This window comes from Drosophila bipectinata, chromosome 2L, assembly GCF_030179905.1.
Source record: "Drosophila bipectinata strain 14024-0381.07 chromosome 2L, DbipHiC1v2, whole genome shotgun sequence".
Lineage (NCBI taxonomy): Eukaryota > Metazoa > Arthropoda > Insecta > Diptera > Drosophilidae > Drosophila > Drosophila bipectinata.
The window spans coordinates 25,845,401-25,870,690 of record NC_091736.1 but is presented as its reverse complement, the minus strand read 5'-3'; the positions used below and the strand labels follow the sequence as shown (position 1 = coordinate 25,870,690).

General features: G+C 35.7%; 1 protein-coding gene across 2 annotated transcripts; it reads left to right on the top strand.

Moving 5' to 3' along the window:
• The first annotated feature begins 11,028 nt into the window (after positions 1 to 11,028).
• Positions 11,029 to 24,676, top strand: Atf6 (bZIP_ATF6 domain-containing protein ATf6). 2 transcript variants are annotated; one of them, XM_070277630.1, is made up of 3 exons: positions 11,029 to 11,176; positions 14,996 to 15,957; positions 23,221 to 24,676. In XM_070277630.1, exons 1-3 carry the CDS (start codon positions 11,152 to 11,154, stop codon positions 24,535 to 24,537), a joined length of 2,304 nt encoding a protein of 767 aa, XP_070133731.1. In that variant the 5' UTR covers positions 11,029 to 11,151; the 3' UTR covers positions 24,538 to 24,676. The 2 variants fall into 2 exon arrangements, with proteins under 2 accessions (XP_070133731.1, XP_070133732.1); XM_070277631.1 differs by lacking the exon at positions 11,029 to 11,176 and adding an exon at positions 11,316 to 11,333.
• Positions 24,677 to 25,290: the final 614 nt, after the last annotated feature.

Here is a 25,290-nt window from a genome sequence, read left to right as displayed (position 1 = left end):
ACGTGCACCATGCTGCGCAGGGTCGAGACCTGCTAGTCCAAAGGCGACTGTTAGAAGTCTCCCGGAATTTCGGCTGCTCGACTCACCATCACCCTTTCGAACTACTGCCAGCGATCATTGGAGATGTTTCAGGACGGCACAGGAGCTAAGCTTTTAATTGCGCTTGGGGTAGTTGGTGTTGCCACAACTGTGATCATGTTATGTATACACATTTTTATGTATGTATCGTCCACTCTCCACTCGAATGTGGCTCAGATCGATGCTGCATCGTTGCCAACTATCAAGTCAATATCACTAGTAGTACGTATCGAACGTGAATACCGGGCTAAGCTGGTTGAGAGCAACGGCTTCATTCTCCAGTATCCACTCAGACAGTAGCTCACCCCGTGTGCAGTTAGCTAGTCACTCAGGGTTCCGAGGGAGTTTGTTAAGCCACATGAGGGACACTGCATTCGCTTCGAGTCCCAGGATTGCGGGGGTTCTGTTGGCCTGCAACAGGACCGCATCCATGTACCTGAGTGACGGCTCTAGCTCGGCTTCGAACTGGCAGTGCACGGAGCAAAGAACGATTGAGCTAAAACTTCCTTTAACCCTCACGCATTCCATCGGCATACAGATGACATTCTTGTGATCCACGAGGATGGCTGCCTTTCCTCTTCGGTCGGTATACTTGCGCATTCCATCTGGCAGCACATCCGTCGTCCCGCTGCCAATGTATGGCTCCTGCAGCAGTGCAAACATGCAACCGGACTCTCTCAGTCGGACCGCGAGCTGAATGGTCGCAGCTCGGCCTCGACCACAATTTGCTTGGATGAAGCTAAACGTTAATGTCTGGCGTTCACAAGCACCGCCAGACAGGACAGCATGCTATGCCCTAGGGTCATAGAAGTTGCAATTTCGGCACTACACCGGATTCGTACAACCTCGGGCTCGGACCACGTGTCGCGTGGTTTCGCGGCACGGGCACTAGGGCAACCGAAGGCGCTGGTAGGCTGGGATACGGAGATGCGTACTTAACGGGTTCCCGATTGACGACAGCTGATGGTGCCGATGGCTTCTGGGCCGGCAGTTGTGGCAACGACATCGCCGCTCGCAGTTTACTGATTTCTTCCATCACTGCATTTCGCACCATAAGAGCCAGGACGATGCCATCTTACCGGTTGATGCATCTCATCAACTCCATACCCTGCTTGGCGTTCAGCGTAGAGTCGGTCACCAAGCCGACGAAGATCTCATTGAAGTTGGCCACTTCCTCTAGGACGCAGTCAGCTCCGCCCTTAACAATCCTGTCCAAGCATCGTGTCGGGACGGTCGAACGGACCGGGACGGCAGCGGGGTTATCCACGAAAACAGCAGCAGCATCAACAGCTTCAGCGACATCAGTAGCAGGGGCGACGAAAATGACGTCGTCGGCGAACAGTGGCCGATTTGGCTATTCTAGCGTCAGATTAGGCAATGTTTCAAATGTTAAAATTCATAAAAATTTTGTTACCTACCGATAGTCAAATAATTAAATATAGTTAAAATAGTACCAAACGCTATAGACTAGATCAGATGAAGCTCTCAAAGCTAATATGTGGTACTATACAATTTTCTGGTTTTGAATTTTGCTTGATCGACGTCTTTTCATATAGGCGACACTTTTTTTGATTTTGTCTGTTTGGAATTAGTTTCAGCATTTTCTCAAAGTTCAAGGTATTTAGTAAATGAAAATAAATGTTTTGAAACTGTGAGTAGATTGTATTCATAATTTAAATTCAGCAATGTTTATAGTACCCTTTTTATACCCCTGCAGAAGGTATTATAATTTTGTCAAAAGGAGACATCTCCGACCCTATAAAGTATATATATTCTCGATCAGGATCACCTCCTGAGTTGATATGAGCATGTCCGTCTGTCCGTCTGTTTCTACGCGAACTTGTCTCTCAGTTTTAAAGCTATAGTCTTGAAACTTTGCACACACCCTTCTTTCTTTTGCACGCAGTATATAAGTCGGAACGACCGGGATCGGCCGGCTATATCCTTTAGCTGCCATATAACTGATTGATCGGAAATGGTATAACTTTGGTGTTTTTAGAGTTAGAGAGTTCAAATTTGTCATGAGAGAAATTTGTTATTTGTCGGCCGGCTATATCCTTTAGCTGCCATATAACTGATTGATCGGAAATGGTATAACTTTGGTGTTTTTAGAGTTAGAGAGTTCAAATTTGTCATGAGAGCTATTTTTGCAAAACATTACGACATGCCAAATTTTCTAAGGATCGGCCGAACAATCGGAAATGACCCAGCTTTCGTGTTTTTGAAGATAGAAAGCTGGAACTTGGTACAGGATATATAGTTGATCCGACATACCAAATTTCATAAGGATCGGCCGACTATATCTTATAGCTGCCATATAACTGAACGATCGGAAATACTTTTTGGTAGAAATGCCAACTTTGGTATTTTTGAAGATAGAAGATTGGGTCTATTTTTAGATTTTATATTATAATAAATTGGGTTATATTATCATATTCTCATAAGGATCGGCCCACTATATCCGATGTTTGCGATAAAGTAGGAACGCGGGTTGGTTAGCCAAACACATTGGGTTCTTCTGGATGAGGATAGTAAACTGGGTAAACTTGGTTGAGTAAACTCAATGTACAAAATGTTGATTCACGGGCGGATATTATCGAAAATGTGCCACTTCCGATCGGAATGATGTGGGAGGAAGCCCGAAACAAAGATTTGAGAAATTTTCGCTTGAGCCATGCACGTTTTCAAGGCAGTTTTCTTTGAGTTTGAATTCCAAAATCTTCTTATGGACTACAATGCCCAAAAATAAAATTTAGATTCTGACTCAGAAAACAATTTTGATTTAGTCTGAATTTCAGACTAGGACAATTGAAACTAGTTTATTTTGTAAATTTGATTATTAATACGCGAATTTTAACACCGGAGAAAATTACTTCCGAACGGAAGCACTACGAAAACACCTCCGTCGTTAATCCATTCATGCGGGTCACTGCGGGTAAGGTTTATGTGTCTTATATATGTGATATGGATCATCGATGAAGATCATCTTCTGATTCTACAGAATCATATAAGTCTGTTTGTCTATATATTTCTATGCAACCTAGTTTTTCAGGTTTGAAGATATCGAATAAAATTTTGCACACTTCTTTCATTCTTTTTCATGCGGCATATAAAGTCTAGAACTCAGATCGACAAGAACTGAACAGATCGACAAGCGAGAGGGAGTGGGCGAGAGGCGTGAAAAACATTTTTTGAAAGGGTCTTTTTAAAAAGGGAAATTTACATGGGGATGCCAACCCTATTTTTTTCACAAAAGAATGCACCAAAGAACGTTTTAAAGGTCCCTAGTGAAAAGATTAAAAATTGAAATCTTTCGTCTCGTTTAACACGATATACTCGCAAGACATTTTTATACCCTTTTTAACCTTTTTTTTCTGCAGAAGGTATTATTTGTAATTTTGGTCAAAAGAGTGCAACGCAGTGAATGAGATATCTCCGACCCTATAAAGTATATATATTCTTGATCAGGATCACCTCCTGAGTTGATATAAGCATTTCCGATATAAGCATCGACTTAAAACTTTGCACACACCTTTCTTTATTTCGCACGCAGTATATAAGTCGGATGGCCGGGATTGGCCGACTATATCCCACAGCTGCCATATAACTGATTGATCGGAAATGGTATAACTTTGGTGTTTTTAGAGTTAGAGAGTTCGGACGACGTACCAAATTTCATAAGGATCGGCCGACTATATCCTTTAGCTGCCATGAACAATCGGAATTTATCCAACTTTTATGATTCTGAAGATAAAATGTTGGAACTTCGTACAGAAATTATTTTTAGTCATTTGATCATTTGACCGCCTGAAGTTAGCTTTCCCCTCTTGCTTGGGCTCTTTTTGTTGTAATAATGTAGATTATAGAAATATAAAAATTATATTCAGTTTACGTTTGGCAGTCAAAGCGATCACTCGTGTTTCTCCCCCAAAGCAATCTAGAAAGCTAGTCAAGTATAAGTGACAAACACTAAAACACATACACACACTTCTATAAATAAATCGCTTATAAGTTAGTGCACCTGTTGTGACAAGCTTATAGCTAATATAAAAAACTTAAAACCCAAATAATCATGCGTGTTCCACCAGACAATTGGATGGAAAAACCTTCACCAACCGGCAAATTCCTCATAATATCAAGAACCGATGAAACATTCTTTGCAGGAGTCTCCCCCTTTAATATTAAAAAAGTCATTGATATAACATGCGGGGGTGTAGTTGTCAGCTGTAAGAAGTTACGCGACGGAAACCTTCTCCTACAAACAAAAGACATTAATCAAGCTGAAAAACTCCTAAAACTCACGAACATACTCCACATACCCGTATCATTCTCAGAACACCGAACGCTAAACTACTCAAAGGGTATAATATACTCTAACGATCTGCGAGGTATTGAAGAAGAGATCCTCGAAAACCTAAAAAGCCAAAAAGTGACGGCAGTTAGGAATATTATGAAGACCCTTATAGGAGAGCCAACAGAAACAGGACTAATAACCCTAACATATGAAAAATTAGACCTACCGAATTATATATATATAGGATACGAAAGAGTTCAAGTTCGCCCTTATATACCTGCTCTAATCCGATGTAACAACTGCTTACGTCTAGGTCACCTCCAAAAATTCTGCAAAAATACAGAGACCTGCTTTATATGCAGCCAACCTGCCCATATTGACATCATAAAGGGAGAAAAATGCGAGCGTGGAACATGCTTCATCAACTGCACCGAAAAAATATGCCGGACAATAAACGCAATCCCAGAGACAGCAACTGCCTAGTTTTTCTTACCCATCAAGAAGTACAAGCCATCAAAACCCTCCAAAAAGTAGACACCAAATCGGCCTGGTCCATCTACAGGAAGAGAAACTAGCATGAACGATCCCTTTATGCATCGGTTGCAAGAATACCGAATCCACATCGATTATCACAGAATACCCCTAAATCTCCCACCTCCCACCGACAGTAAAAGACACCGGCAGCCATTATACAATATGACGACAAGGAAGATGAAAATATGGTAACAGACTCAAGCGACGAAAATATCAGTAAGGATAGGACAATTAGTAAAGTAAATAAAAACATAAACATAAAAACAAAAGCAGAAACATAAGCAAAAGAACCAAAAGAAATCTAATTACCAAAGAAAAGTTTAACACTATTATAACAAGATCTAAGTTTAAAAATATTGCTGAATTAAATAAAGACTAATCGTTAAATCTAAATCAGAGGTCGGCACCCCAATACATTGATATGATTTTACCGCATTAGTGTTAGTAACCAATAGCAGAAAGTAGGCTTTGAGCATGACGTTTCACACATTTATACTGTGTGTGTGTGTGGCAGAGCTCGGGCAGAGAAATTTCCTATGCCCCCGAGATAGGGCCGTGCCGACCTCTAATCTAAATAGTCACTAAATCTATATATAACAAGAAAGGAAAGCTAACTTCGGGCGGAGCCGAAGTTTATATACCCTTGCAGTTAAAACCGGATATATATCACAAACATCGGATATAGTTGGCCGATCCTTATGGGAATATGAATATATAATCCAATTTATTAAAATACAAAATCTAAAAAAAGTCTCAAGCTTCTATCTTCAAAAATACCAAAAGTTGGTATTTCTACCAAAAACCATTTCCGATCGTTCAGTTATATGGCAGCTATATGATATAGTCGGCCGATCCGAAATTTAGCATGTCGTATTATTTTGCCAAAAATAGCGCTTGTGTAAAATTTGAACTCTCTAACTCTAAAAACACCGAAGTTATACCATTTCCGATCAATCAGTTATATGGCAGCTATAGGATATAGTCGGCCATTTCTGGTCGTTCCGACTTATATACTGCGTGCAAAGGAAAGAAGGGTGTGTGCAAAGTTTCAAGTCGATAGCTTTAAAACTGAGAGACTAGTTTGCGTAGAAACAGACAGACGGACAGACGGACATGCTCATATCAACTCAGGAGGTGATCCTGATCAAGAATATATATACTTTATAGGGTCGGAGATGTCTCCTTCACTGCGTTGCACACTTTTGACCAAAATTATAATACCCTCTGCAAGGGTATAAAAATGACACTTAAGGTATTACAATGGAACATAAAAGGTTACATGAATAACTATAGAGAATTACAAACTGGAAATGCTGGAATATGGAACATGCAAACTGGAAAATTGACCAAGACCTCCATGGCAGTGATCACTTTCCCATTATCACTTCTTTGTTTCAAACAACCACCAACCAAAACGCGGAGTCGTACCCAAAACGAAAATTCCTACAACAATTTGCCAACTGGGACAAGTTTGAGAAATTAACAGCAACATTAAATCCAAAGCTTCAACCCTGTTCAAACATAAACCAAGAAGCAGCAAACTTAATTTTACAAAGCGCCAATGAATCTATTCCCCAATCTTTGGTTTCTAATTCTGAACACAATGTCCCCTGGTGGAACCCTAAGCTAGCTGTTGTTCGTAAATCAAAACAAAAACTATGGCACAAATTAAAAAACAATATTACAAGTGAAAACTTAATTAACTACAAAAAAGCCAATGCACTCTTCAAAAGAGAATTAAAATTAGCCAAAAATGCAGCTATGCACGACTTTACATCAGATATACAACCCTACAACTTCCAACCCTAAGATTATTTGGAATAACATCAGAAGATTTTGTGGCCTTAAAACCTCTATACCCATTCACTGCATTTTACCAATTAATCAAACCAATCAGCCCATTATAGAGAAAAGAGATATAGCAAACGAATTTTGCTCCCTCTGGTCTAAAAACTTTGATGACTGTAATTTCGATAGTAGCTTTCTTGCAAATTAAAACTCCACACTAAACAATACTTATCCTTTTACTTATCCAATAGACAAAAATGCTACACTTATTGAAGAAGAATTCTCAATTTTAGAACTCCACGCGGCTCTTAACAAACTAAAAGGCAAAACTCCAGGATGTGAGAGGATTACATTACATATAAAACCTAGACTACCACAATTGTATAATAATATCTTTCAGAGTGGCATTCCGCAAAACTATAAACTGAATATTGTTATCCCAATTGCTAAACCAAACTCTGACAAAACATCTCTTAATTCGTATCGTCCCATTTCACTAAACTCTTTCTTCTAAACTCTAAGGCTTTGGTAGCTTTTAACTAGCAACAAACTATTGAATAAAAATCAGTTTGGGTTCATTAAAGGTAAATCGGTATCTGAAGCTCTACTCTTGGTAGATCATCTGATCACTAAATCTTTACAGAGAAAAAACCATGTCTCAATACTATCTCTTGACTTCCACAAAGCTTTTGACAAAATTGGAATTCATACAATTTTAAATCAACTCGTTTCCTGGCACGTCGGCCCCAAAATTATAGGTTTCATCAAAAACTTCATGACAAACCGGAAAATAAAAGTGCAAATAGGGAATGCTTTCTCCAGAACGTTGGACCTCCATAATGGAATCCCTCAGGGATCACCACTATCCGTCGTTATTTTTACAATTGCTTACAATAAATTATGCAAAATAATCCAAAGTCACAAAGAAATATCGTTCTGCTCCTACGCTGACGATTTCAACATCATTCGCCCTCTTGGTAAACCTAAAAACCTCGATATTAACTTTAGCAACATACTTACTGAAATTCGAAACTGATGTAACCACTCAGGTGGTAGCCTCTCAGTAGAGAAATGCAAGCACATACACATGTGTAGGAAGTATAACTGTAGGTGCAAACCCACTACATCAGGATTCAATAAATCAAATGTTGACACCCTAAAAATTCTCGGACTCACAATTAATAAAAAATACAACTGGAACTCGCACATAAAATCCCTTATTCCTTCAATACAGAATAGATTTAATATAATTAAAACTCTCTCTAGCAACAAACTAAATTGCTGCCACAAACTTTATTAAATGCAGTCAAAGCGCTAATCATCTCTAAAATAGACTATGGTATCTTTATTTACGAATACTCTACAAAATCAAATCTCAACAAAATCAAGACCATCATTAACGCAGCTATAAGAGCCAGCTTAGGGGCGTTTTCCTCAACGCCCATTTACAACTTATTACACGAATCTCGTATCTATCCACTCGAGATTAGACGTGACCTTATAACCTCATGTCAACTTAAGTCTTTATAAAATAGCAATGACTATCCTATCTTGACTCTGGTTAAACAAATAAAAACATCCAAATTATACAAACAAACTAAATTGCTGCCACAAACTTTATTAAATGCAGTCAAAGCGCTAATCATCTCTAAAATAGACTATGGTATCTTTATTTACGAATACTCTACAAAATCAAATCTCAACAAAATCAAGACCATCATTAACGCAGCTATAAGAGCCAGCTTAGGGGCGTTTTCCTCAACGCCCATTTACAACTTATTACACGAATCTCGTATCTATCCACTCGAGATTAGACGTGACCTTATAACCTCATGTCAACTTAAGTCTTTATAAAATAGCAATGACTATCCTATCTTGACTCTGGTTAAACAAATAAAAATATCCAAATTATACAAACAAACTAAATTGCTGCCACAAACTTTATTAAATGCAGTCAAAGCGCTAATCATCTCTAAAATAGACTATGGTATCTTTATTTACGAATACTCTACAAAATCAAATCTCAACAAAATCAAGACCATCATTAACGCAGCTATAAGAGCCAGCTTAGGGGCGTTTTCCTCAACGCCCATTTACAACTTATTACACGAATCTCGTATCTATCCACTCGAGATTAGACGTGACCTTATAACCTCATGTCAACTTAAGTCTTTATAAAATAGCAATGACTATCCTATCTTGACTCTGGTTAAACAAATAAAAATATCCAAATTATAATAAAAGATCCAAACTTCAATCTGCCTTAGGAAGAATAGTGCGTTTCTCTATAGATCATAATTTACCCTCTACTCCACCAAAATTCATTAACAATAAGACCGCCCCTAATTGGCAACTAAATGAAAATTCAATAAATCTTACTCTCACTACTTACAATACGCACAACACCAGTCCAGTAATATATCAAAAGCTATTCTCTGAAATTAAAAATACTCTAAAGGACTTCAAATTTATTTATACAGACGCTTCTAAAACAAAGAACACAACCATCTTTAGCATCACCCCAATAAACAAATGTATAAATAGCAGTATTCTACCACACTATACATCAGTCTACTCAGCTGAGTTAATAGTAATTTTCCAAGCCATAACCCTACACAAAAACTCTTAAAAAAAAATAGCCATCTGCTCTGACTCACTTTCTTCTCTGAAAAATATCTCCAACCCCAACACCCAATGCATCTACGCTAAATATATCCGTAACGCTCTTTACAATAACCCAAAAATAAAGTTAATTTGGATACCTGGACATGTCCGAATTACAGGTAATAAATTCGCAGATACGTCTGCAAAAGCGGCTTGTTCTAGACTTCTCCATATGACATCAATCCTTAACTTTCGAGACATCAATAGATACCTAAAATTTACTTCCAAAAACATTTTCCATGATTCCTTTTCAAAAACTTCAACTTGGTATAAAGAAATACAAAAAAATAAAATCTTCATAGACCTGAACGCCAAAAAACACACCTATAACAGAAACGATATAATAAAATTCACCATAATCCGCCTAGGTCACTCCAGACTCACACACGCACATCTTTTTGACCGTAATCCGGTACCAAATTGCCAGTTCTGCAACAGTACAAACAACACAATAAAACACGTTCTAACCGACTGCCCTAAGTTCAGATCCATTAGAAACAATATTTTCCAAAACGTCGATCCTATATTATCAATTTCCTTCCCCACAACAGAATCCTTTGATAAAATCATCCAGTATCTCAAGCAAATAAGAACATATAACCTAATATAATTTTTTTTTAGTTAAATCCAGAGGTCGGCACGGCCCTATCTCGGGGGCATAGGAAATTTCTCTGCCCGAGCTCTGCCGCACACACACAGTATAAATGTGTGAAACGTCATGCTCACAGCCTACTTTCTGCTATTCGTTACTAACACTAATGCGGTAAAATCATATCAATGTATTGGGGTGCCGACCACTGGTTTAATCTGTACATTAATAAGAAACATAATCTACCTACATATTCTAACTGTAAAACAAGAACATATAACCTAATAGAATTTTTAGTTTAATCTGTAAATTAATAAGAAACATATTCTACCTACATATTCTCTTCTACAAAAAAACAAATCTAATATCTACATAAGCACATTACTTACACATTACACCAGTGGTGCCCAAAACTGCCTTAAAAAAACGAAAAAGTCGGTGTGTTTCAAGAGATTCACTGAGAGAAAAGAAATGTGTAGTTTTTTTTATTACAGTTATTATATTATTAATAAAAAAAATTGGACAAAAACAAAAAAAAAAAAATTTCGTGCAAAGAAAATGGTCTCTAAATTCTCAGTCATTTTTTCGATAAAAATAAGCATCAACCGCTCGCCTCGCTTGCTCGCTAATAAGTGCAGTCCAGCTAAATCTCAGTGTAGGCAAGAGACCTGCCTCGTGAGAAGGCAATATCTCCATCTCTATTGCACACGCATAAGAAGTATCGGCACTCCAACAACAAAATTCATTCGGATTAGTACGATTGAGGAGAATAGGGAAAACACGAAAAATTGTTTTTGTAATTGCCCTTTGCTTATGCTGGGACCAACGATGCTTATGGCGTGAGTAACGAGTCTTATGGAGTGAGCAGTCGCACACAACTCGGTATGCATGAGCATTTGCAAAAACAAATGAGCAGCGAGAGCAATGGGTTGAGCACCACTGCATTACACATTCGCTTACACTGGAAAGAATAAACGTTTTTACTCGTCAAACATGATTTTCGATCCCTGTAATCATATTAAAATTATCATGATAAATTGTATTATGCTTATACTTAGCTTTACCAAAAAAATTCCAATTACCACATTCCCACATCAGCTTTAATAAGGTGACGCTAGCTTGACCGACGTCACTTAACCACATACTAACAATAAAATATTAAAAGTTGTACCTTCCTTGTTTTCAATCCAAATGTTTATAAACAATGGATTTTGACGAATTTAATTATAGTAAGTCTTTCAAATTAATTAAAACTGACTTTTTGTCAATGGTCGATGTGTTATGTTTTTTTATATATTTTATGAACGGTTCATTTAATATTCATGAATGTATGTATGTATGTACATATAGGCATATGTACTCTGGAGATTTGAGAACGATAAAAAGGTATTCTGTGGGGAAAAAGGTTTTACGCAGCAGCGCGACCCAAAAAAGCTGATTTTTTTCTATTTAAGAAGTAAACTCAACTATTCAAGACAATTATTATTTTTTTTTAACTACTATAACTATAACTATAACTATAAGCTACTTTTAGCTGATTTTCCTTGAAGATTCCTATAATACCCACTAGGTTCGGTTTCGTTACCAAATTTTGGAAAGCCAAAATTCTGTCATACTGTCCATATATGATAGCAATATCCCGATTCCCACATCCATGTGTCAAAAATTTGAACGCATGGATCTTGGAGACTATATCTTCAGACTATAGACTTCACTTCTTCACTTCAGACATCTTCAGAGACTATATTCATCTTCGTTCTCCGGTTCGATATTCAATTCCAATGAGAGTCCTATTGAATGTCTTCTCCTTAGAACCGGTACACAATTTTTGACAGAGCCATTCGAAATGTCTGCTTTGAAATACCTTTGCATATGCGGTCATCAGAATGATACCATATTTTCTTTTTTATATATTGGCAAAAGTTTTATTTTTAAATAAATACATCATCAAATTCCAAAAAAAAAAAATTCTTGAATGTGCCAATTATAATTATATAAAATCAAAAAATAGATAATTGCTATACGACGTGCAATAGGTTACAAAGTTGGACTAAGCTGGACCCACTTTATACACCTTTTTAAAAATGAGATTTCTATGCAAATTTTTACTTTTGAGTATTTATTTTTATTTTTACTTACATTAACTTATTACTACGAGACACCACAAAAACTTTTAAGATTTCAATACACACAACATATAGTACAAACTACATATCTTGTATCAATTAACACATTTAAAACTTTGCCATCTATTAAAGTCAAATGTCCTTCATATTTCACTATTATTCTTTGCTTTCCTAAACTGTAGGTGTGCTCAAGGTTTTTTAATTGCTCGTCCAAGTTCGTTTTTTCCCTAATAATTCAATTTTCAGCGGTCGGCAGAATGTGACCGATTGAGAAGGAGGATTTAACCAATTAATTTGATTTTTGGAATCTACTAAGTTCAAGGGAATTATCGTGGTTAGAATCGGTGACTGATCTAATCCAACAGGTTTCTCCGTGTGAAATCGCTTTTTTTTTATATACTTTGTCCTGTTGAGCCATCAAACCCCTAGCTGACCATTAATTTTCAATGCGTTGCTTGCGTATGAGCAATTACGTCTTTTTTCATTTCAAATATGCGGTCATCAGAATGATTTAATAAATTGTGCAGCGATATTTTAACTTTAGATTCAGAATAAGTTATTTTATCTTGTTCTGATCTGCATTTTATTTTTATTTTTGTAACTTCCGAATAAGGGTGATAAATATCGCATCCATGGAGCTTACTTATTTTTATACCATTGCAACGCAGTGAAGGAGACATCTTAAACCCTATAAAAAATATATACACTAACCAGAAAAAGTCTGCGTACAAACTTGACGCTAAACTTTGATGTTAAATAAAAATAGTTGTGTAAAAGATATTGGCAAAATTTTTTTTTTATATTAACAACACATCTATTTTCCAAAATTATAGCTACTTTTTATTTATTTAATTCAACACCTTATTTAATTAAAATTAAGAAACTAAAAATTCACACGTTTTTGGGCAAGAAAAAGTCTGCGTACAAACTTAAATTAATATAAAAAAAGGCACTTATTTATATATAATGAATTAAATTAGTATGAGGTAGGATACCCCTTCCTCTTTATAGTCTCAGACAATCGTTTTGGCATTGACTGAACCAATTTTTCGGTGAAAGCAGGTGGTATTTTGCTCCACTCATCCAAGATCACCTCCTTCAGCATAGTCCTGGAGGTTATTTTTCGTAGGCGAATCCTACGTTCCAGATAATCCCATAAATGTTCTATGGGATTGAGATCCGGCGACTGGGGCGGTGAGTGGAGCTGATGTTTTGTGTTATAAAGCAACCACAGCTTCACATTGTGCGCAGTGTGCTTGGGGTCATTATCCTGTTGGAACCAGAAGTCATCACCCAGACCCAATTTCGCTGCGCTCTGGTGCAAATTGTCCTTTAGGATGTTCATGTAGGCCTTATGATCCATTGTTGATTCAATGAAAACAATGTTGCCAACTCCACTTGCCGCCATACAGCCCCAGACCATCACGCCGCCACCACCGTGCTTTACAGTTGGTGCAAGGTTTTGCACATCAAGGGCGGTTCCAGGTTTGCGCCACACAAGTTTTCGACCTTTGATACCAAATATGCAGAACTTGCTCTCGTCGCTGAAAATAACGTTGTTCCAAAACGCTAAGGGCTGTTCCACGAATTTTTTAGCGAATTGTAAGCGCTTCAGTTTATTGACTGGAGATATGAACGGCTTTTTTCTTGCAACACAGGCATGTAAGTCCTCTTTTTTCAAAATTTTTCGGACTGTGTCGTCATGTAAGTCCTTATTAAACTTCTCCTTTATATCCTGGCTAATTTTTGCGGCCGTTATCCTAGGATTGAGCCTCACAGTCTTCAAAACGTCCCGCTTCTCACGATCCGTCAGCTTTGGCGGTCTACCAGAACGTGGCTTTGACTTCACTAAGCCGGTTTCTTCAAAATTTTGTATCACTCTTTGAATAGAGGAATGCGTTCTGTTGCAAATTTGGCCAATTTCCCGCAAGGTTTTCCCCTCATGACGTAGTTTAACAATTGTTTTTCTCAAATCAGGATCAATTTCTTTCCTCGTCTTGTCCATTGCGATGTGTGAGATGCAATGTCAAAATTCATACAAACAAAAAGCATCACGAAATTTGTAATGCTTTTATTACAGTTATTTATTATCTAACGGTACCTAAAGCTGCGAAAAGAACTTTTTCTCACTGAGTGAAAACTTTGTACGCAGACTTTTTCTTGCCCAAAAACGTGTGAATTTTTAGTTTCTTAATTTTAATTAAATAAGGTGTTGAATTAAATAAATAAAAAGTAGCTATAATTTTGGAAAATAGATGTGTTGTTAATATAAAAAAAAAATTTTGCCAATATCTTTTACACAACTATTTTTATTTAACATCAAAGTTTAGCGTCAAGTTTGTACGCAGACTTTTTCTGGTTAGTGTATGTATTCTTGATCAGGATCACCTCCTGAGTTAATATAAGCATGTCCGTCTGTCTGTCTGTTTCTACGCGAACTAGTCTCTCAGCTTTCAAGCTATCGACTTAAAACTTTCCACATACCGTTCTTTCTTTTGCACGCAGTATATAAGTCGGAACGGCCGGGATCGGCCGACTATATCCTATAGCTACCATATAACTGATTGATAGGAAATGGTATAACTGGTGTTTTTAGAGTTAGAGAGTAAAATAATAACATGCCAAATTTCATAAGGATCGGCCGACTATATCCTATAGCTGCTATATAACTAAACGATCGGAAACGGTATTTGGTATAAATACAAACTTTGGTATTTTTGAAGATAGAAGCTTGGGACTTTTTTTTAGATATTTTATTGTAATTATTTGGTTTTATTATGATATTCTCATAAGGATCGGCCAACTATATCCGATGTTTGCGATATATATCCGGTTTTAACTGGAAGGGTATATCAACTTCGGCCCGCCCGAAGTTAGCTTTTCTTTCTTGTTATTTACAAACATGACTTTTATTTTTTTTAGACGACTTTTCGTTTTTGCCACCATCAGTTAATCCAGATGCATTAAATTTAACTGCGTCGCAAATCGACACTTCCTTGGATTTGAATGATTTTATGTTAGATGTTGAAAATGAAGACATATTTTCTGAATGTTTTCAAAAATCAAACCAGTTAAATGGTGATTATTATTTGGACTCAAATGCATCACCATCTATGGCATCTTGCTTGCTACGAAGTTCTTCTTTATCTTTAGATGGCCTCGAAAGCTTTTTAGAATACAAAGAAAAACAAAATGAAATGACTATTCGTAATACGCCATCTCCAGTTTCTAGTTGTAGTAGTTCAAGTTGCAGCTCAACTAGTGGAATCCAGAGTGATATATCCGATTTTTCGCAGCATATTCCGCACAAACATATCAAGGGTGAATTCGAAAAAAAAAGTATAACCCCAAAAGTTTTGGTGACAAATAGTAGTAATGTCAAAATAATTAATAATTACGATGGAAAACTGTTTTCAAAATCATCTCCAACTTCATCATCAATAGTCAAAGAACCCTGTATGCTGGAAACTACCTCTGTATTCATTCTACAAAAGGATGAAAAGGTGCAAAAAGCAAAATCAGTTGAGAATATGTTTCCAATACAAAATTTTTTTGAGGTTGCACCCACACCAATTATTGTTGCGGAGAAAAATAATAGAGAAACATCGCAAATAAATAAATCGGGTAAGAAGTTATACGATCAAATAAAAATAGCAAAATCAACTGATAATAAAATCAAAAAAATACCAATCCATGTCCAAAGTGATTTTAAAAATGAATTTGTTATTAAAAATGTATTGGATCAAAAAATGATTAAGAAACAACAACGTATGATAAAGAACCGGCAATCAGCTTCTTTATCACGCAAAAAGAGAAAAGAATATGTTGTGTCGTTAGAGGCTCGACTAAATAAACTGGAAAAAGAAAATAACGAGCTTCAAGGAGTAAGTATAATTAATTATATGTGATTTTTTTCCATACTAAAAATCGTTAAGTAGGTCAAAGTTACCGGCACATGTGTTTTGTATACTTTTATATAAAAATACCAACCAAAGAAGGTATCAGATATTTTTGGCAAGGCAGGCGCGTATGTATTGGTATTTTACCCCGTCAAAAAGTTTTTATTCTCGGTACTCGTACAGTACACAGGTACTGTACTCCGACCTTATAAAGTATATATATTCTTGACCAACATCAACTGCCGAGTTAATATAGCCATGTCCGACTGTCAGTATGAACGCGTGGACCTCAGAGACTACTTCAATGCCTGCAGACTACTATTGGCATGGAGACCCATTTCATACAACGAAAATGGACGCAAAAATTTCTTGCGACAGGCCCAAGAGCGAAATCTTACTCTCTTTCTTACGCTCAATGTTTGTTCATCTTACGCTCATATTCTCATTGAATGCTTTCTGTTTCTCAGTCTCTTAAAGGAGCGCGATGAAGAAGGTTGGTCTGCGCTTGGATTGATCTTTGTATGTATGCGTGTCACACATTCACATACACGGGTGTATGCGTGCGATTTCTTTTCGAAGCCAGCGCACAAAATTTTGTATATTTCTAACTTTTCAGGCTTGCTACCCTAACACAATATATTAAATATATGCTACCCTTTTTTATATTATATATATTAATATTTCAGCATACATTTTAAATTTTTTTATACCCTTGCAGAGGGTATTATAATTTTGGTCAAAAGTGTGCAACGCAGTGAAGGAGACGACTCCGACCCTATAAAGTATATATATTCTTGATCAGGATCACCTCCTGAGTTGATATGAGCATGTCCGTCTGCCCGTCTGTCTGTCTGTTTCTACGCGAACTAGTCTCTCAGTTTTAAAGCTATCGTCTTGAAACTTTGCACACACCCTTCTTTCCTTTGCACGCAGTATATAAGTCGGAACAGCCCGGATCGGCCGACTATATCCTATAGCTGCCATATAACTGAACGATCGGAAATGGTATTTGGTAGAAACATCAACTTTCGTATTTTTGAAGAAAGAAGCTTGGGACTTTTTTTTCGATTTTTTGTTGTAATTAATTGGTTTTATTATGATGTAATCATAAGGATCGGCCAACTATATCCGATGTTTGCGATATATATCCGGTTTTAACTGCAAGGGTATATCAACTTCGGCTCCGCCCGAAGTTAGCTTTTCTTTCTTGTTAGATTTTATATTATAATAAATTGGGTTATATTATTATATTCTCATAAGGATCGGCCAACTATATCCGATGTTTGCGATATATATCCGGTTTTAACTGCAAGGGTATATCAACTTCGGCTCCGCAAGAAGTTAGCTTTCCTTTCTTGTTTTAAATTAAATTTTTGTTAAAGTGAAGTTATTTTCTTATTTAGTCAACTTTAATGTAATTTAAAAAAAAAAAAATTTAAAAAAGAGTACCAACATATTTCAAAAATGTTCTTTGCTACAATTTGTTGTAAACATCAATTAATCCAAGAAAGGATGGACGGTTTCCGTGCTTAGTGACAGATCTTCTGCGATGGTTCTAATAGTCACATTACGATCACGATCAACTATTTTCATGATTTCATCCGTATCAACGGTCACTAGTCGTCCGGAAGGTTTGGGTGTTTCGGCATCAAAATTGCCACTTCGGAATCGCCTAAACCACTGTTTGGTGGTTTGAATCGAAAGTTTGTTATATACTAAGACAGCAATAATCTGTCTGCGAGATTCCGCAGAAGTTTTTCCCTGTGCGAAATAAAATTTCAAAATTGCCCGAATTCCTGCTTTTGTGAACTCCAGTTCAATCGATTGTAATTTTTTAACGTGGAAGCTCATGTAACTATATGTCATTTTAAAGTGTGCTCCAGAGTAAAAGTGTGTAAAAGAAAGGAATAAGCGAAATGGAAGGGCACACTATTTCTCCGGAACGCTAGCAAGACTGCACTGACTAGTTTTCGTAAAAGCCTTATAACTTCAACAATTTTCATAATTTTTTAATTAAATTGGTCTCTTTTTATTCAGGATTTATGAGGCAATATTGATATGTATCAAAAATAATAACATTTCTTGGAAGGTGTACCGAAAAAATAACGTTGAAGTCCGAAAAACACGACAAAAATTCAAAAATGTCATTCTCTCGTGTAAAAATGGTATTCTTTTTGTTTTAATTAATTAAGGGGACCCCCCCCCATTCTCGGTTTTAAAAAATCGATTTTTTTTTTTTAATTTAATTCGAACTTGTAACTATTCAAGAATGTTCCCTGAAAATTTCAAGTAAAAATTTCAAAAACTCTTGAAGATATAGCCGATTTATGGTGGAAGCCTCAGGCGACGGCGAGAGCCGTCTCAAAACTTTAAACGCGTTTTTCTCGAAACAGTGTTTTTACGACTGGCGCATGAGGTTACTCAAAAACTATTAATCCAATCGGTTCCAAATTTTAACACGTTATTCTATACATATATAGCTCTCGTATGAACTAGGATAAATCAAATCGGTGAAGATCTTCTTTACTTTTCAACTCGATTTGGGCTGAAAAAAATGGAAATTTTCAAAAAAAAATTTCAAAGATCCGCCATTTTGTTAATTTTTGAGCGAAGTTAATAATCCTAGTTCATACGAGAGCCAAACATGTACTTTTTCTAATCCCGTTGGAATTTTTGGATTCAGATGTTCCAGTGAACGGAAATCACATGCGCCGCCGAAAAGAAGGGCTTTTCTTTGATCACAAAAAAAAACAACAAAAACAAAACAAAAAAAAATTCTGTGAAATGATTTTCTTCCTTTTTGTGTCTTAATATATGTAAGCACAGTTACAACCCTAAAAAATAATTTATGTTCATTTGCCAGCCCTTTAAGGGGGTCCCCTTTATTATAGGGGTTTATTTTTTTCAAAAGCTACAACATTTAACTATTAAAAAACTTCGGAAATTTTAAAATCTTCAAAAGATACGCCCTAAGGAATTTTTAAGAGCAAAAATGTTCCGAATAACCGTTTTTTCTAAATCAATAAAGATTTTGAGGGTTTTAGAAATATTTCAAACACGGTTTTGTACTATATTCTACCACTAACCATACAGCATATAGACAACCCATTTCATACAACGAAAATGGACGCGAAAATTTCTTGCGACAGGCCCCAGCAGGCCCCAGAGCGGATTTCTTACGCTCATCGTTCGTTCATCTTACGCTCATTCTCGCATTAAATGTTTTCTGTTTCTCAGTCTCTAAACGGAGCGCGATGAAGAAGGTTGGCCTGCGCTTCGGTTGATCTTTGTATGTATGCGTGTCACACATTCACATACACGGGTGTATGTGTGCGTGCGATTTCGTTTCGAAGCCAGCGCACAAAATTTGGATTTTTGTTACTTTTCAGGCTTGCTACCCTAACAAAATTCGGGTATTCGTATTTGATGAAATGACAAAAGAAATTATATTATTTTTTTTTAATATTTCAGCATACGTTTTTAATTTATTTAAGAATAAGATTAAGTGTTAGTAGTAAAATGTTTTCTGTATATATATTTTTACGAATCATTAAAAATCAATATACTGAGAAAGTGTCAGAGTATATTTCAGTCGGAGTCACTTAAAACGCCGATTGCTTTTAAGTTTTTGTTGTTCTGAAAGAGGCTTGAGCATGCCTACTCTAACGATGGAATGATTTTTAGGGGAGGGTGAAGACACGAAAACAGCTGATGGAATTGTTTACCTTTTTTGTTTACAATTTTTCAGGCACTTGTTATTAATTTGGGTTATTGTGAGATTTAATTAAATTATTGTCGTTAATTTAATAATTTCCTTATATATTTTGGAACTTTAAAAAAGTCGCCGCTCGAATTTGTTACAGATATATATACATATATTTATATATTTACATTGGTTTTCTGATACCTCTTGCAGAACAACAAAAACTTAAAAGCAATCGGCGTTTTAAGTGACTCCGACTGAAATATACTCTAACACTTTCTCAGTATATTGATTTTTAATGATTCGTAAAAATATATATACAGAAAACATTTTACTACTAACACTTAATCTTATTCTTAAATAAATTAAAAACGTATGCTGAAATAATAAAAAAAAATAATATAATTTCTTTTGTCATTTCATCAAATACGAATACCCGAATTTTGTTAGGGTAGCAAGCCTGAAAAGTAACAAAAATCCAAATTTTGTGCGCTGGCTTCGAAACGAAATCGCACGCACACATACACCCGTGTATGTGAATGTGTGACACGCATACATACAAAGATCAACCGAAGCGCAGGCCAACCTTCTTCATCGCGCTCCGTTTAGAGACTGAGAAACAGAAAACATTTAATGCGAGAATGAGCGTAAGATGAACGAACGATGAGCGTAAGAAATCCGCTCTGGGGCCTGCTGGGGCCTGTCGCAAGAAATTTTCGCGTCCATTTTCGTTGTATGAAATGGGTTGTCTATATGCTGTATGGTTAGTGATTCTACCTAATAAACAATTCAAATCACTGTCGAACTGTGTTATTTGCTTTAGAGAAACTTAAGCATTTTTAGTTTTGCTGGATTATCTTAGACAAATTAGACAATTATTAGACAAATCTTTTATAACAAATTGGCTTTTTTATTAAATTAAATTTATTTAAAGAAAGTTAAATTTTTATTAAGCATATATTTTTACAACCTAAAAAATTTCCTACGCTGCAATTAATAAAGCAGCCAGATTCTCTAACACTCTCACCTTTGCTTTGCGAAAACCAATTTTTTTCCAGAAAAAAAAATTCCTTTTTTTTCACCAGAGCGAATAAATTGCAGCGGCGCGAGTATATAATTACATTGCGTCTTATGAACGTATGCATACTAAAGAGGAGCTAATTCGGTTTTGACGGGAAATGAAAAGCAGAGTTTAATTATTGTACGTTATATTTTATTTATACTGCAGGCAGATGAAACTGGGATCAACAATTGTGATCATCCAGTTTATGGTGCTAAGCAGTGACTAATAATATGGACAGAGAGTGGGGCCCGACTAGACATACGCGAAGCTAAAGTTCTCGATAGCGGAGTGGGCGGCCCGGCATAGTAATTGCGAAGCTAAAGCTCTCTTTAAAATAGGCCCGTTGAAGTCGAGAAAGAGTCGGCTTGCGACCATCTAGGGCGATATATCCATACTTTAGCTTAATAAATAAAATATAACTAATTTAGCGGATGCTGCCTGACCCGACACCTTGTTTACATGTTAAATTAGTATATTTTGGCTGTAATGTAAATATAATTATATTATAATTCTTATAATTATAATTATATATGTAATTATAATAATATAATACAAGAAGCAGTCTTTAACTTATACTAAACTTGTCGGATCAAGCAGCAGCACGGCGTTTAATGTTTATGTTTAAATAATGTTTAAATAATGTTTATGTAATGTTTAGTGTAATTATTAGTGTAATGTTTATTTATTAGGCTTAAGTTTGTACAAAGGCTTTGTTGATCGCAAGCCGACTATTTCTCGGCCGCTCGACTCAACAAGCTTTCCATAGAGAGTTTTAGCTCGCAGTGTCTAGGTCGGGCCGCCCTCTCCATTATTCGAGAGCTTTAGCTTCGCAGTGACCAGTCGGGCCGCCCTCTCTGTACTTTACTTGAGTCTCTGCATGCACCATAAGCTGGTCTATCAGATGATCATCCGGCTTCATCTGCAGGCAGAAATAAACATTTTTTATAACGTTCATACTAAGTTCAAATTCGTCTTTTATTTACGGCATTGAAAACGCTCAATGACCAAACAAAACTATTTTTGCGAACAAATTCGCCGCGGTGGGAACACTTGCGATTTTGGCGCGGAAAAAATCACGCGGCTCATTGCTTTAACGGTTTTTCTTTTAGTATTGGAGATAGCTTTTTGCAAATGATATATCGCTTATATCTGGGAATTTATGCAGCTGTTAGTGTACAGCTGAAGCTTTGAAGCTGTGAAGCTTACAATGAACATGACGAGTCTTTGTGAACCATTAAAATTATTAAGTACAGAGGAGATACATTATAGGAGACATATATGGCTCGAGTTCTTAATTTCCGAAAGTGTACAACAGTGGAAGAACACGGCATTAGTGTTTTAGTGTTTGAATAAAAAAGTAGTATGCTCGACGTTGTAGTTGCAAAATAGTCTTTTGTAGCCAGTTTTTCGGAGAAAAAACGACTATTTAAATTATATATGTTCTTGATCAGGATCGCCTATTGAGTTGATATTAACATGTCCGTCTGTCTGTTTTTACGCAAACTAGTCTCTCATTTTTAGACCTATCGACTTGAAACTGTGCACACACCCTTCTTTCCTTTGCACGCAGTATATAATATTCGGAACGGCCGGGATTGGCCGACTATATATTCTATAGCTGTCTTATAACTGATTGATTGGATTAGTGGAGCACTACGCAGCAGTGAAAGGAAGCACATCGTATAAGTTTCATTTTATTATTGTTTAATTGAAATATTAATTGGGATAGAACCAAATAGATTTTTAGAGCCCGATTCTTGCCTAATTAAAATTACCAATAAAAACTGTCCGAATAGAGTTAAGTGTACACATGCAGCTGAATTAAGTCCTCATTATTATTGGGTAAACATAAGAATTAAATTGTAAATAAGTAGAATAAGAGAAAATATTGGATTGTTAGTTGAAGTAAGTTAGTTGACATTTACGGAACAATTTAAAAATAAATATAGATTATATACTGAAGTTTTTTTTTTTTGCGTTTTTTGGGACCTTAGCAATCACTGAGGTTGTGCTCGTTTTATTATCGATACAATTTATGATCACCGAGGCAAGCATCAGGGAGAGAGAAGGAAGCTTTACAGGACTCACCATTTAGCCGACGAGACAGGGACGGCAACCAAGTGCAAACCCCGTTTCTTACTTGTGAAAATGTGGAGACTTTCTACATATTATATTTTTTGCATATTAAAGAACGATTAGATATTACCAATCTTTGGTATTTTAAAAGATAGATGCTTGGGTGTTTTTGAAATTATTATCGTCCCTCATTTTATTGTGAGTGAAAAAATGTCAAGAATATCAGGAGTACTGTTAAGAAGAATTCGAATTGGTGTGTTTTATTGCAGAGACATTGAGAAATAATTAATTTATCTGTACGAACACAATTTTCTATTTTTAACATTATTTGCTCATATATGTTTTTAATTTTATGTTAAAATTTGTTTTAAATTGTACTAACATTTTTTTAATTTATATATTATAGGAAAACGTCACGTTGCACCAACAGTTAATTTCTTTAAGAAAGAATTGTAGTTGTCTGAGAAAGTGCGGAGAAATTGTAGTTCATTCTCCTCTTTCTCCAGTAAAAAACAAAAATGTTCACCTAAAAGTCATACCTAGGGTAAAAATGGCACATCAAAATCTAAATTCAGTAACAGTAAAAAAAAATGTTGCTGTCTTATTTGCCATGGCTTTTATGGTTACTTTAAATGCAGGACACTTTCAATCTTTTCTCACAACGTCAATTACAAATGAAGACAATAGTATGACTAAAACTATTGTAAAAGATTCGACACTAAGTGGACGCAGACTACTTTGGACAGAGGGAGCAAAGGAGTTTAATACAAAATTTTATTCGAATTCACGCCAATCAGATGTACCCCCATTACACTTCCTCAATGTTCATGTGCCTAAAGAGAATTTTCCTTATACTAATAGTATTACAACCTCCTCCAACAATAACATTTCCTTGGATAATTTATCATTACCTAATTGTGTTGGCCTCTGCAGGTCATCAAAGTCTAACAAAAACCAATCTGAGTACTATGAAATATCCCAAAATTTACGTAAATGGGCAAACGGTAATTTTAATTCATCTTCATTGAAAAATGAAATTTACGATTCTAAACTTTCAAATGATTATTTGGTTCATAATACTATGACAAGTTATAAAAATAATTCTAAACGCAAAGTACTTTTAAATAATTTTTCCACTAAGGTTCAAGCCAAAAAGAGAAAAACAGATTATACTACAGAACAAAAATTAAAAAGTAAAAGTGAACAGATTAACTTAATGAATGACATTAGACAGAAAAATGATACTTTTTATGTTCTATCCTTAAACGTGGATCATGTGCTTTTACCGTTATCTAACATGAACATTTCCGTTCGACCAAAAATGTCATTGTTATTACCAACAAGAGATTCCGGACATAATGGAAAAATAACTTTCATGCAAGTCGACTGTGAAGTATTTAACACAAAAGAACTAGAAGTAAATAATCATATTAAAGCTTCATTGCCAAATATAAATATCACCAATTATAACTCTTCTTTAAATAATTCATATAACACAATGAAAAGCAACTTAACTTTTAATAAAGAAACTAACCAGATAAAACGACCGCGGGCTCGTTCCTTTTATGTAGAAAGTCTAAAAAAAGAACCAGCCATTGCCTTGCAGGAAAAATCTCGACACGTAAAATTCCCAAGCCATTTAATTAAAAGTAATGGGAAAAACTCTAGTTCAATCTTTAGCGACAGAATCAGTGATTCATTACCTTCATATTTAAAACCATAATAATAATTGAATGATAGCTTGATTGTAAAGTTAAAAATTAAAGAAAATTAATCTGATTCCTATTATAGTGACTAAAAAATTTATATTGTACATAGAGAAAGAAATAAACGTATTAAACCGCCATTAAATAAAATAAAAATTCTGTATTTTATATTCCTAATGGTAAGTATTGCAAGTAATGTATTGTATATTTTGTAACCGGCTTAGATACTCTTTTTCCTCTTTCATGTTTCAAAAAACATGAAATTATTTCCCTTTATTTATGAGTGATTTAATCAACTTACAAAAAAATTAAAGCTTAGTTTCAAGTGTTTCATTATTTATATAGTTATTATTATTTATAAAATAAATAATATAAAACATAATATACAATTCTTTGATATTGTTTGTATCTAAAAAAAAGTTCCAAAAGCTTTTGTTGGAACCAGCAGAAGCAAATATTACCAAATATCAGTAAATACCAAAACTAAATATATTTAACCCTAAATCAGTGGTCGGCACGGCCCTATGCACGGGCATAGGAAATTTCTCTGCCCGAGCTCTGCCACACACACACTATTAATGTGTGAAACGTCATGCTCACAGCCTACTTTCTGCTATTCGTTACTAACACTAATGCGTTTAAATCATATCAATGTATTGGGGTGCCGACTACTGCCCTAAATAAAAGTTCATTTATTAGGAATTTCCGAGTTTTTTTTATTAACAAATTCGGGCCTGTTAAAAACGCATTGCAGGTGACTGTTTTATTCT

Excerpts from the sequence above, each read along its gene's own strand:
- Atf6 (XM_070277630.1), top strand. The coding sequence starts at position 11,152 with ATGGATTTTGACGAATTTAATTATA. Across the intron at positions 11,177-14,995 it reads TTTTGACGAATTTAATTATA|ACGACTTTTCGTTTTTGCCA; the intron begins GTAAGTCTTTCA and ends TATTTTTTTTAG. Across the intron at positions 15,958-23,220 it reads AAAATAACGAGCTTCAAGGA|GAAAACGTCACGTTGCACCA; the intron begins GTAAGTATAATT and ends TATATATTATAG.